The 12939-nt window shown below is 36.2% G+C and overlaps 1 protein-coding gene across 6 annotated transcripts; it reads left to right on the forward strand.

Annotated features, from left to right (window-relative positions):
• The first annotated feature begins 503 nt into the window (after positions 1–503).
• On the forward strand, positions 504–11760 carry LOC129256886 (ankyrin repeat and SOCS box protein 13-like). 6 transcript variants are annotated; one of them, XM_064097481.1, is made up of 7 exons: positions 504–1238; positions 2262–2344; positions 2959–3152; positions 4747–4897; positions 5307–5441; positions 6482–6676; positions 8266–11760. In XM_064097481.1, the coding sequence occupies exons 2-7, from the start codon at positions 2314–2316 to the stop codon at positions 8391–8393; spliced, it is 834 nt and encodes a 277-aa protein (XP_063953551.1). In that variant the 5' UTR covers positions 504–1238; positions 2262–2313; the 3' UTR covers positions 8394–11760. The 6 variants fall into 6 exon arrangements, with proteins under 6 accessions (XP_063953551.1, XP_063953548.1, XP_063953552.1 ...); XM_064097478.1 differs by having other exon boundaries at positions 526–1238; positions 2956–3152; positions 8266–8825; XM_064097482.1 differs by having other exon boundaries at positions 555–750; positions 8266–10764.
• The last annotated feature ends 1179 nt before the right edge of the window (positions 11761–12939 follow it).

Here is a 12939-nt window from a genome sequence, read left to right on the forward strand (position 1 = left end):
TCTAATCACATTATTTGATGTTTCCTTGTATTTTTATCCTATTTGCGAAATAAAGATTGAATTGAATAGAATATATATATAGAGCTATGATAAAACCATCCACTATTTTGGGCGATGGAGCAAGGTTTTGGCCATACATGCAGCTGCTCAGTGGAATGTCATACGTAAACACTGTCTGATGGCCTGAGCAAGGGTATTACATAATAACCCTGCTCATGGCTCTGTGGTTGAAGTAGGGGATTATCTATACTCCTCAGTGGTCATAAAATTTGGTTTACAGACAGATGAAGTTATCCAATGAAAGCTCTCTGAAATTTTGGGTGGGTGGGACTTATTTTGACGGTGGGAACAAGATTTCCAAAGAAGAAGCAGACTCTGAAATGGCTCGCTTCGCTCGCCCTTTCAGGCTGGTTTGCTTCGCAAACCAGCTGCAGATCCCACTTCACGAGCCATTCAGAGTCTGCATAGCAGACTACCATGCATGCATGCAATGGGGCGCGGGCCGCGCCGTAGTAGTATATTCCCAGTGCAGTATACCGGTACGTATACTGTTTACATTTTGAGTCGGTGTATGCGCTGGCGCCAGAATGTATCCAGGGGTGGCCTGAAAAAAAAAGTAATACTAATAGGACTTGGAGTTGGAGATGGCCGTGGCAAAACTGCTAGGAAAACAAAAATAACAGTTGAAGTTGATCGCTTCCACTTGAAAAATCAACTGCATAGTATTGAAGATCTTTTGCTGAGTACCGGGTACGTACCGTACCGGTACTGACAAACGACAAAATCAATTTTAACTTGTCTTCTATGTTAGTTTGAAGGAGGCCGGAGGGAAGTCAAATTCGATCCCCCATCCCTGGCTGGATTGCACCATACCTGCACCGGGAGGGACCGGGAGCTAGCCAGCTAGCTCTACGTACCGGTATTAATAGTATCATGTATGGAGGGGTGCATCATGATTTTCTAACGTTAGACAGCTGGCATTAGTCTGTTTGGAGGAGTTTTCAAACATTTTTTATATTTCTCCTCGCGAGCCAACAGCTGAACAACCAATGTAATGAATGTACAGACTACAGGGACTGAAGTCTTTTCGATCAGCGCACCCAAAGAATCAGACTGATAAATCCGCTCTTTTGGAGGAGTTTTTCAACATTGTCCTCCTACACAGACGGATGACTGCCATTCGGCTCGTAATGGTGGAGCAAACAACCGCCACTTAACTACAGCGTCTATAGAGAAAGGCATGAAAGGGTGTGCTTTTGCACCCTCCTTTATTACGCCTGAATTTTGCTTTTTGTCAGGGAAGAAATAATAAAGAAATTTATATTAAATACAATTCAGATTACCACCTTTCCGAAAAATATGCTGGAAAATAGCAAATTTTGATGACAAACAGATTGGGATCAGCCATGTTTTTCTTCGATCGCCGCCTGCTAGCTGAGCGTACGGACATATGCCAGCGGATTGGCTGGCACGCTCGTATGCTTAGCTGTAGCTGTACCAGTCTAATATAGCCAGAACCAGAGAATACTTTCAGAGCAGCGGCACATCCGTCTTTGCCAAAGTCGATATCAGCAATACTATGCGCAATTTCAAAAATAATGATTTGTTTTGGTACTGAGGCGTTAATAAATAAAAACAAACAAATTTGTGCGCCTCCTATTAAATTTTAATGATAAATCATACCACGCATATCACTGCGTTTGTTTGCAGGGTCTCCCCTTAAATGATTTATCTTGAATAAATTACGTAATCAGCAAATTGTAATACGTCCTAAAATATAATTGCATTATTTGAGATTCTGAATTCTTCACAAAATTAATGATAATGTTAATTGATGCACTCATTCAGCATTAAAGAGAGTGATAGGCAGAATCAATGCTGTCTGTACTCTGTAAACCTTCATCTTTTTCTGTAACTTAGAATTATGTTGAAATGTGTGAGTTTATTACACAAATTTATATCATTTATGACTGTAAAATTAAAAGTAATTTAATTGGAAAGTAATTGTAATTCAACAGTTTGTAATTATGATTGAAGAAAGTAACTGAGCCCAAACTGCCCAATCCTGATATTTAGTCAAACTCAAACTTCAATCTCCATCATCGTTAAGTGTCTCAGTAATGCTTACTGGTGAATTTGTTGTATCATGTCAAAGATCATTATACAATATTCAAATGTATAAATACCATCCTCTATCACAAATTGTGTCTTACTCTTTTTGTGCCCTAGTCTCAGTATATTTCCTTCTCTTTTATTTGTAGGTTTATTACCTCAGCAAAAAATATGTACTATTGATGTAAGACCTTGTCTACAATGTCTGGTCCACTTCTCGCAAGACACACAGGTAAGCCAATTGATAGCTATACATGTATATCGAATGTCAATATTTCACATAATTTCTGAGTTAAGTACAGTGAACAGTGAAATAAAATTAAAGCATAATAATTAGAGTTAAAATCAAAGGACTATTTTCACAAAGGGGATAAACCAGATAAGTACTTATCATTTCGTTATCCCCCCTTGTGAATTTGGCTGAAGTATTTAACTCCCCCTCCCCCAATATTTAGGCAACTTGGTGTTTAATTATAAATGCATTACTGGCCCCATGAATTGTCAGTGTTCACACATCATTTTTTGGATGGAGAAATATTTGGTTTGGGTTTGACACTTTTGTGATGTATTCCCTTGCTTGCACCCTAGTGAGTTTGATTACTGTTGTCTGTGTTTATGGATTAATTTATCAATGTTGAACATGACTCAACACCCTCTTTAAAACTTATTGTGAGAGGTTATACTGTATATTGTGTACTTCAGATTGATTGAATTTGCCTGTCACAATATTTTCATCATATCTTGTAGCCATATCTCCTGACCTTACTACTTCCCTTGATAGAATCAGAGTGCATATGTTAGAGTTTTCTCAGTATTACAAACTCTAAATTATATTTCTCTGAGGAGATGCATTCCTTGGTCAAGACCGTACTGACCTTCATGCTGCAGCATTCCAAGGACAGTTAATGACCATGCATGGTCTGATCCTACGAGGAGCTGATGTCAACAAACGCACGTCTGATGGTGTCACTCCGCTTCATGAAGCTTGTTCTCGTGGTTACCTCTATTGTGCAGAGATGCTTGTAAAACATGGTGCTGATGTAAGTAGATATGTTGCAAGATCTTAGGAGAAATGTACACTGTAGCTGTTAGAGATAAATGTTTTGAACCAGAAATTAAAAATTGCTCTTTGTAGTCTTCAAATAAAATCTACAGCTCACCCAAAATATACAGCTCACCCAAAATATAGGTAATGAAATCACGGCAGTTAGTCGGCAAGCCCTCAAAAAGTGGCTTCTTTTTATATCCAAGTGATATTCATGACTAGAGTGTTTTTGCATTGTTATTGAGCTTGGTGCGGACCAAAACACCTCTTTTTATTCCGCCATTGCTGCTCTAAATATTAACCAAATTTCATGTTTTTGGTATCTTTACAAAGAAGAAAAATCATTCTTTCAGGTCATGTGTTTGGATTTTTTAAAAGATGTTGTAATATAGGGGAAACTTTTGATCTAAAACATGAAACAAAATAATTATTTTCATGCAACAAAAGTTGTTGTTTTCACACTTAATTTCTGTTTGAGCACAAATGATTTTTAGATTATGATAAAGCTGAAGATCTAAGCTTTAATATATAATTTTTATAAGAAGATGTAATTTAGATGGGTCAGCAGCCAGCTTTTTATAGGCCAAGTACATTTAGCAGCTAAAAAACAATACTGCGCTCTGATTGGTCATAGAGACCACACACCCACACAAATTCCAATGTTCCCCACACTGGGCCACACTCACCATGTGGTAATCTCTTCAAATTACCCGCGCCTGTTGTTTGAAAACTTTATTTAGCCAATCAGAACTCTAGATTTTATGCTACTCAGAAATTTCAGAAATCTCGTCTTGCATCTTGATGGAAAAGGCTGGCTGCTGACCAATCTACATGTTGTAATAGGTGTCGCATATCAAAAGTGACATTGTATGAAAGTACAGAGTTTGAGCTTTCTGATGATATAAATAATGTTTGTGCCCAAAGCACAATATTTTGCACAGTTTGCAAGAGAAAACAAAGGAAGAAAACTCTGTTTGAGGCCTCTTTTCAGGCTTGAAATTCACCTATTAATCAAAATATTTTATTCAAAAGAAATAACCAATATAAAAATTAACGTTTACTCTTTCCTATGGTACAAAAATAATCAATTTTACTCAAGGAGAAAATGGTTAAATTCTTTGAGAAAAAAGTCTCACAATTCACAAGATTTTGTAGGGATATGAATTCAGCCATGAGAGGACCTGGATAAACCCTGCTCATTTGCTCATTAACTTGCAGACTGACTGACGGTAATCTATTTCAGCTCTCCAGATTTATTGTATATATAGGAATATTTTCTTTCCTGAAGAAGAATTCTGGAAAATATCAACACAGCGATGTCTAATGAGCTATATGTCATCATTTACAAGGCTCATGGTGTTATCAGTCTGTAATATTCAGAGAGATGCTTTGTGGTACAAATTATGCATTAGTACAGATATTTATGCATGAACTTGTCAGGTGTATAAGAAAATTATACTAATAATATTTCTTACATTTTTTTAGTATATATTTATAGGGCACATTGTATGCTTTAGTATCTCTGTCTTTGTAGATTCAGTATACTACTTGAGTTATTGTTAAAAGTGTTTCTTTTTCTAATTTCTCAGATAAATGCATGTAACATTGATGGTGCAACTGCTCTCTGTGAAGCTTGTTGCCATGGCAACATAGAAATTGTCAAGTTGTTGCTTAGCAAAGGTGCAATACCAAATCCAACATTGGCCAGGACATCACCCCTTCATGAAGCAGCTTTTAGAGGTAAGCGAATTGAAAACAGACACACATTTAAATGAGAGAGAAGGGCTTTTTGAAAATATGGATTATCGATCTGTAACATGAAGAGATGCATATAAATATTTGCAATCAGTTTTAGTTTTGTTAGTTATGAAATTCTCTTGAAATAAATTCCAAAGACCAATTGCATCTGTTATATTAAAGTGTCCATAAGCATTTTAAGATCCCATTTATGTGTTGTTAATTGTATCATTTACAGGAACCTCATGGACAAAGTTAGTAATTCTGTCTAAAGAATAGGCCCTTCACTCTCGTTCAAGTATCATTGGAGCACCTGTTTGATAAATATGGAGAAAAGGAGAGAAAATACTTGCAATCATTGTCTAAAGTTTATTTGACATTTTCTATATTTTGATTGTACTTTTAATTCAAGGACATACCAAGTGCGTTGAAGAGTTAATCAAAGCAGGAAGTAATTTAGAAGCCTCTGACTTGCATTATGGGACACCCCTACATGCTGCTTGTAATATGGGCCAGACAGGAACAATAAAGGTCATACTCAAGGCAGGTCAGTGAATCTTATTTGGATAAAATAAACCACATCAACTAATTTTATGCAAATTTGCTTTGTTTTGAGGTGTATCTTCTTTATGTTTTGCTTGAAATACAAAGTATACATTTGTTTTCAAAAGAAAAGTTCACTTCTATACATTTCTTAAACCTTATTAATTTTAAAATTTTACAAATCATGGCTACAGATGAGAAAGAATTGTCTGGCCAAAGTGGCCTTACATTAGAATGTTGAAGGCTAACTGGGGAAGTTTTTCATGATATTGTAAATACAATTTATGTGTTTCAACCAAGCAAATAAGATCGCATTGATCGATCTATCTGATAAGTCAGAAAAAATCTAGGAACCAGCAGGATTTGAACCTCTCATCTACTGATTGCCGGTCAGCCACTTTACCACCGGGCCCCATGGCACAGTCACAATGTACAATGTAAATTGTATTTACAATATAATGAAAAACTTACCCATCAAGTCTTTAACATTCCATTTCATTGTCCATGGCAAACCAATATAAGAATGCATGACAGATTAAATAAGGGGGACTAAGGACTTTGTTCTTATTTCATTGTGACTGTGCCATGGACCACTGATGGCTCGGTGGTACAGTCGCTGACCGGCAATCAGTAGATGAGGTTCAAATCCTGCTGTTCCTAGATTTTTTTCTGACTTATCAGATAGATCGATCAATGCAATCTTATTTACTAGATGTAAATTGTTCTTAAGAATGCTTTTGACAAGTGTCAACTATCAACAGAAGAAAATGGATTATAATCATTGTACTGGTAATCATGGAAGGCCATTTTGGACTATACTTGTTCACAAAACATTTGCATTTTAATAATGGAATTTAAAAAAACCCAGCAAATTTAGTGATCTAGTTAGTTCTACAGAAGCTGCTTTAGCGACTGGTGTAATATAGAAAGAAATTAAACTTTTGGAGTACGAAGTACTTGAAATCCACGGTTCTGCTTTTTATAAGACACCAAGTATAATAATTCTTATTAAGAATTGTATTGTATTCTGTATCTTTCTTTCAGGAGGGAATGTGAATGCTATAATGAACCATACTAGTCCTCTACATGTTGCAGCAGGTATAAAGAATCCAGACCTTGTAGATGTTCTTTTGGAGTATGGTGCTAATGTGTATGCCCTCAACAACCAATCCAGAACCCCTAGGGATCTCATCCATCATACAGACAATGCCACAAAAAACATCATTGATTATGAAATGGGTGAGCTTCTACATATCATTGAAACAGAGACTACATGATTTGCTATTAATAGTGGTAATCAGGAGTGGTTTTCATGAAGCAAATAGTCACTGATTTTCACTTAGAATTGTTATAAGCTACTGGAAATTGTTGCATCAGATTGGCTCAGAGCAAATATTCAGTGAAAAATCATTGCTAAAACTGTTCATGAGATGCTCCCCATCATGCAGTTATAGTTTAATTACTTTCAGCTCTCTAGAATACCGACTCCATTGGAGCTTGACGTTATGTGTGGCAATTAGGGTTTATTATGAGTTTGTTTTTAGACATAGCAGACAAGATTTCAACACAAAAATTAATAATCTATATTAATTTTGCGATGGAAAAAATAAATCTATTCATCTGGACTTACTTTGATTGAAGCAGAACAGTTTCACGTCCGATCCGGGATGCTTCTTCAGCTCTTCTGAACTGGCGGGAAATCGTCGTTGCCGATTGGCGCCGAAGCACCGTCGATGTTATTGTCTTGGAGACGTCGAGGAATTTTTCGGATTACAGGATTGTAAATCTGACAGAGGTTATGTCGTAATCCTCCTTTGTTGAGAGATGGGTTCTCTGCGTTGACGTAGACCGCCTCACGGACCCCCCTCTCAAACCACCAAGGTTCATTGTTTAGGATGAGCACGTCTTTATCTTTGAAATTGTGTTTAGACGTGTTCAGGTGGGAGTATACGCAGAATCGTATCCCGATGCGCCTGGTCTGCGATGTTGATACAAACGCTTGTAGAGGGGTTGTTTGGTTTCACCAATATAATTAGCGCTGCAACCTGTCTCTTGGCACTGGATAGCATAGACAATGTTGCTTTTCTTGTCTTTGGGAACTTTATCCTTCGGGTGAACCAATTTCTGCCTAAGTGTGTTAGTCGGTTTGAAGTACACCGGGATGCGGTAAGAAGACAGGATCCTCCGGATTTTCTCTGAAAGTCCACTGACGTAGGGAACAGAGATACCGAAGCGATGCCCCTGTTCCGTCGGTCGAGGAAGGTTGTTCTCACGTTGGCGTTGCGTGTGAAGGGCTTTCTCTATGCTCCACCCTTGGTAACCACACTTACGTAGAGCCTCTCAGAGATGTTTATGTTCCTTCTCCTTGGTTATCTCAGAAGAAGGAATGTATGAAGCTCTGTGGAACAATGTCTTCACTACTCCCAACTTGTGGATGAGCGGATGATGAGAGTCAGAGCTGAAGAAGCGTCCCGGATCGGTCGTGAAACTGTTCTGCTTCAATCAAAATAAGTCCAGATGAATAGATTTATTTTTTCCATCGTAATTTGACTTTTCCTGGATGAATCAAAACATACATCAGTTTATATTAATTTTGGTACATGTGTGATTAAACCCTAGTCTGTTTCAACTTTTATCAATAAGCTACAGTACTCAATCCTAAAATCTTTCTTGTAATCTATAAATTCTGCCTGCAGTTGCATGTTTGTACAAGATAGTTTATATGATCAGATTATTTTCAATTGAAATGAAATATTGAGGAGCTTTTATATGCTATCTTTCTTTAGAGATTACTATTTGAGTTAATCTGTATAAATTATATTTTACAGCCAATCCAAGGATGCTTGCTGAATTGTGCAGGTGGAGAATCCGTCGACTCCTTGGTCCTCAGAAACTTTCCCAGGTCATCAAACTTGGTCTTCCTAAAATCATTGTGAACTATGTACTCTTTAGATAACACCTGCCCAAATGAGCCATGAGGCATGATCAATCAAATTTGTTGTGTGAAGTGTATTGTTGTAACAAGAATTTGTTGCTTTCTAGTTCTTTTTAAAGTGGGTGCTCAGGTTAAAGTACATATATATTTATTTAACAAAGAATCCAGATTACTATGCTATTTTAATATTTTGACAAAATACAAGTAACATTTTTATTTGTATTCATATTCTGCCATGAGAGTATTTAACTCCAGTACTCCATAAGAAATTTTTGTGTATCAATAGCAAGCAGTACAAACATATATGTGTATGTACCTGTACCAGGAAATATGTTCAAATTTATGGACAATATTTTGGGTTTGGGGTATGAGATTGCTTGAATGTGTTGGTGAAATATAGATGAGATATATTTTCATATTTGCTAGTGAGATGGAAAATGATGAATGATTATGAAAAAAAATGGTAAGAGCCTGTAATCATACTTACTAATTTTATTAGAAATTTCAGATTATGAAACTTTGTATCCGGTAAGGAAAATTAGATCTTTGTAGGTGATATCTACTTTGAGTACATCAATTATGCAATGTATAACAGTTTCTGCTAATGCTTTCAATTATGTACATGTAAAAAGAACTACTGGGTATTTGTTTTGGCATTTTAAAATTATTTTGTGACTGTATATAATCAAATTTGAAATAGAGGTTATCTGTGATAACCATACTTAATATTTGCTGTGCAATACTACTGGGAGAGTTTTAATTTCAAATTATATATATATATTTATGTATATTCATCTTTTACATTTATTGCTGTGATTTTGAAAAAAAATTCTGATGTAAAGCTCTTTTTATGCTTCCACTCACCAAAGTTAATGTCGGGGGGGGGGGGGGGCAATATGTTTTTGAGATGTCCGTCCATCCATCCAAGGACACGGGTCATTTTGCACCAGTTCTTGAGGTAACTCTTTGATGAATCAACTTCATTTTTGGATCATGTATACGATTTGATAAGTTTTTCTCTCGCCTGCAAAGCAGAGTGAGACTATAGGCACTGCTTTTCCGATGGCGGAGGCGTCAACATCAAATCTTAACCGACAGTTAAGTTTTAGAAATGACGGCATAACTGAGAAAGTATATGGACCTAGTTCATGAAACTTGGATATAAGGCTACTCAAGTATTACTGAACGTCCTGCCCAAGATCAAAGGTCATTTAGGGTCAATAAACTTAGACCATGTTGTAGGAGTCAATATCGAAATCTTAACCTAAGGTTAAGTTTTTGAAATATCATAACTTAGATAGTATATGGACCTAGTTCATGAAACTTGGCCATAACGGTAATCAAATATTAATTAACATCCTGCCTGAGTTTCAAGTCACATTACCAAGGTAAAAGGTCATTTAGGGTCAATGAACTTTGGCCAAGTTAGGGGTATTTGTTGAATTACCATCATAACTTTGAAAGTTTATGGATCCGATTCATAAAACTTAGACATAAGAGTAATCAAGTATCACTGAACATACTGTGCTAGTTTCAGGTCACATGACTAAGGTCAAAGGTCATTAAGGTAAATGAAAATTGTATTGTATCATTATTTGGATAGTGTTTTCTGTGAATAATTATTTTATAGTAGTTTTCAAAGTCAGCACTGCTGCTATATCGAATCGCGTAATGCAGGTGAGACTGCCAGAGGCGCTCCACTTGTTTGGGTATTTAGGTCAAAGGTTGAAGGTGACAGAGGTCATATACCTTATATGCCTTGTTCTTGCAATAACTCTTGAACTGTTTGACATATCAACTTTAAACTTGGGTCATGTATGCATATTGGAGTGATAGTATCAAGTTCAAAATTGGAAGATGCATGTATGCTTATTGGAGTGACAATGATCTGATTAGTTTTTGGGAAGAGATATCAAATGTTAAAGAGGTCATACATTATTTGTGTGATAAAATTAAAAAACAAGGATAAAATTTCCAAGATGCCATTGGCTTTTTACATGTAGCTGAATAGCAAACTAAAATGGAAAATAAATTGGCTTTTTCCTCTGATCAACCTAGATGGTGGATCAAAAAAGTGGACTTGCAAACAACTCCATTCTAAACTAGAACTGCAATCGTTTCATTACGATGTGCATGCATTGACGTGTCTGATTGAAAGGTCAAGTCCACCTCAGAAAAATGTTGATTTGAATCAATAGGAAAAAATCAGACAAGCACAATGCTGAAAATTTCATCAAAATCGGATGTAAAATAAGAAAGTTATGACATTTCAAAGTTTCGCTTATTTTTAACAAAAGAGTTATATGAACGAGCCAGTTACATCCAAATGAGAGAGATGATGATGTCACTCACTCAAAATGGTGCATGCACTGTCATGCATGAATGATTTTAGAAAATGAAATAAGAGATATGCAATAATGCATCATGGACAACATGTCTACCAAATCGGAATGAATTTGGATGAGGAGCGGAGGCAGGGGAGGACTAACAAAAATTACACGTTAATCAAAGTGGATTTTGGTACATTTTGCCCTCCATAGGAAGTTACATTCTCGAGTCAAACAGATTTCGTCCATTTTTAGACCATATGGGCGCTTAACGAAGAGAGAGAAGGGAGAGAAAGACACACAGAGAGTGATATGAATAAGCATACACATTTCCCTGACAGTTCATTAACGTAACTCAGTGTAAAGTGCGTATCGGAACGATGTGCATGCATAATACGTTATGCCATAGACAATGTGTACAATTCTGTTGTTGATAATGTGTGCATTGTGAGTAGTATACCATGTGTTCAGATTGGCTTATCTTGAAATTTTCTGTTGTAACCTATGTCGTATATGGTATCACTGGAAAGAGCATTTCCATGCGGTGACGTTGATACCCCTTTTATGTGTGCGCAAGCAATAGACCGGAAGTAAATGCCATATAAAGAAAGACATTAAAAATGACAGTTTTTCACAATAATTTTAAGCTGACGTCAGCTCTATGTCAGTTTCTGTCACAAAAGGTTGACGAACGGTTAAAGTATATATCAATACTCATATCTGCCAAGTTAGTAAGGATAAGCTTCAATAATAAGGAAATAAGAGCAAGTTGAAGTTGTGCTGGCATTATAGTGCAATTTTGCTTATTTTGCTGATTTTCGGGAGCATTTTTCAGATATTTCGTCAGTGGTAAGGTATATATTTTTCTAAATGGCATGAAAGGGCATATCTTGAACACCCTAAATCTTAAAAGGGGTACGGGTTTGGCCATGCATGACGCAATGAGGAGCATTCAAAGATAAGCGTTTTTGAAACTTTAGAGGGCGCTTTTTCAGTAACGGAAATTCAATGATGCGTGAAAACTAACTCCTATGTATGATATGGTACCAGTATCAATTCCTAAAAATATGAGCTCGAAATGAATAAAAACAAGAAAGTTAGGGCCATTTTACGATTTTTTGACTTTACATTTCAATAAATATGACGTTTTTGAAGGAAGGCTATTTCGGATTTGAATTTAGGGCATGAAGATGGCATTTTGAAGGTCAGGTTATACGTCGCAAATGATGGGGCAACTCTTTGACTATCTATAGCAATTTGTTAGAAGTCTGTAGAATGCAGGATGCGGGAGTTAGGACGAGATTAGTAATGGTATGCAAATGGACTTGAAATTTACAAAATGGCGCCTAGATGGTCATGCATGAGTGATTTTGAAAAAAAGAAGACGAGGGGCACAACTAGGGATGCTGGACAACATGTCTACAAAGTTTGGATGAATTTGGATGAGGGACGGAGCCAGGGTAGAGCTAACAAAAACCATGTGTTAAACAAATGGGATTTGATGGAAGAAGAAGAAGACGACGGAATAGGAATACGGAACAAGAACAATGCATTGTCGCCATTGGGCGTCAATGCAATAAGCCTGTACTATCAATCACAAGTGGTATAAGCCTCTCTTCAGACCTCCTATAAAGCAACAATTTTCAATCTGGAATAGTGAATACTTTTTTATTGTGTTCATTTTCATCCTTGTCTTACTATGAATTGCTGGCTCTTCTTACTTGATGTTAAGTTCCAATAAGTTGGATCATTTAAAAAAAAAAGAATTTTACTCTCGTTACTAATATTTGAATGCAGTCTGTAACGCTTTAACTTTTATAATGTTCTCATTAGTTTGTAGTGTCAAGGTTAAAGATCTAGCTCACAGATCTTCTTGTTGAATCAGTGAAAGACCTCCTTTTCAATAAATAAGAATATATTTGGAATACATTTAAAAATTATTTTCTTTAATTACTGAGATTAACAATGTTTAGATTAATTTTCACAATATCAGAATAAAGTATGTAATATAGTCCAGCTCTGGAAAAATGGCGGAGGCATAAATTTTGACTTCGTGCAGTCGAGAATCCATCTAATTTGTCATTTAATATTTTTACACTCTTTCAAATTATGATGTTTACATCAATGAGAAATTTTAAGATTAATTAATAAAGGTTAAATAGAACAGTAGAGTCTCCATTGGAGATCACTCTCAATGCTTTAGTGAATGTCAAATCAATTGTGCCATTCTATCAATAGGC

Source organism: Lytechinus pictus, chromosome 3 (assembly GCF_037042905.1).
Source record: "Lytechinus pictus isolate F3 Inbred chromosome 3, Lp3.0, whole genome shotgun sequence".
NCBI classification, from domain to species: Eukaryota; Metazoa; Echinodermata; class Echinoidea; order Temnopleuroida; family Toxopneustidae; genus Lytechinus; species Lytechinus pictus.

Excerpts from the sequence above, each read along its gene's own strand:
- LOC129256886 (XM_064097478.1), top strand. The coding sequence starts at position 2,314 with ATGTCTGGTCCACTTCTCGCAAGACACACAG. Across the intron at positions 2,345-2,955 it reads ACTTCTCGCAAGACACACAG|GAGATGCATTCCTTGGTCAA; the intron begins GTAAGCCAATTG and ends TATTTCTCTGAG. Across the intron at positions 3,153-4,746 it reads TTGTAAAACATGGTGCTGAT|ATAAATGCATGTAACATTGA; the intron begins GTAAGTAGATAT and ends CTAATTTCTCAG.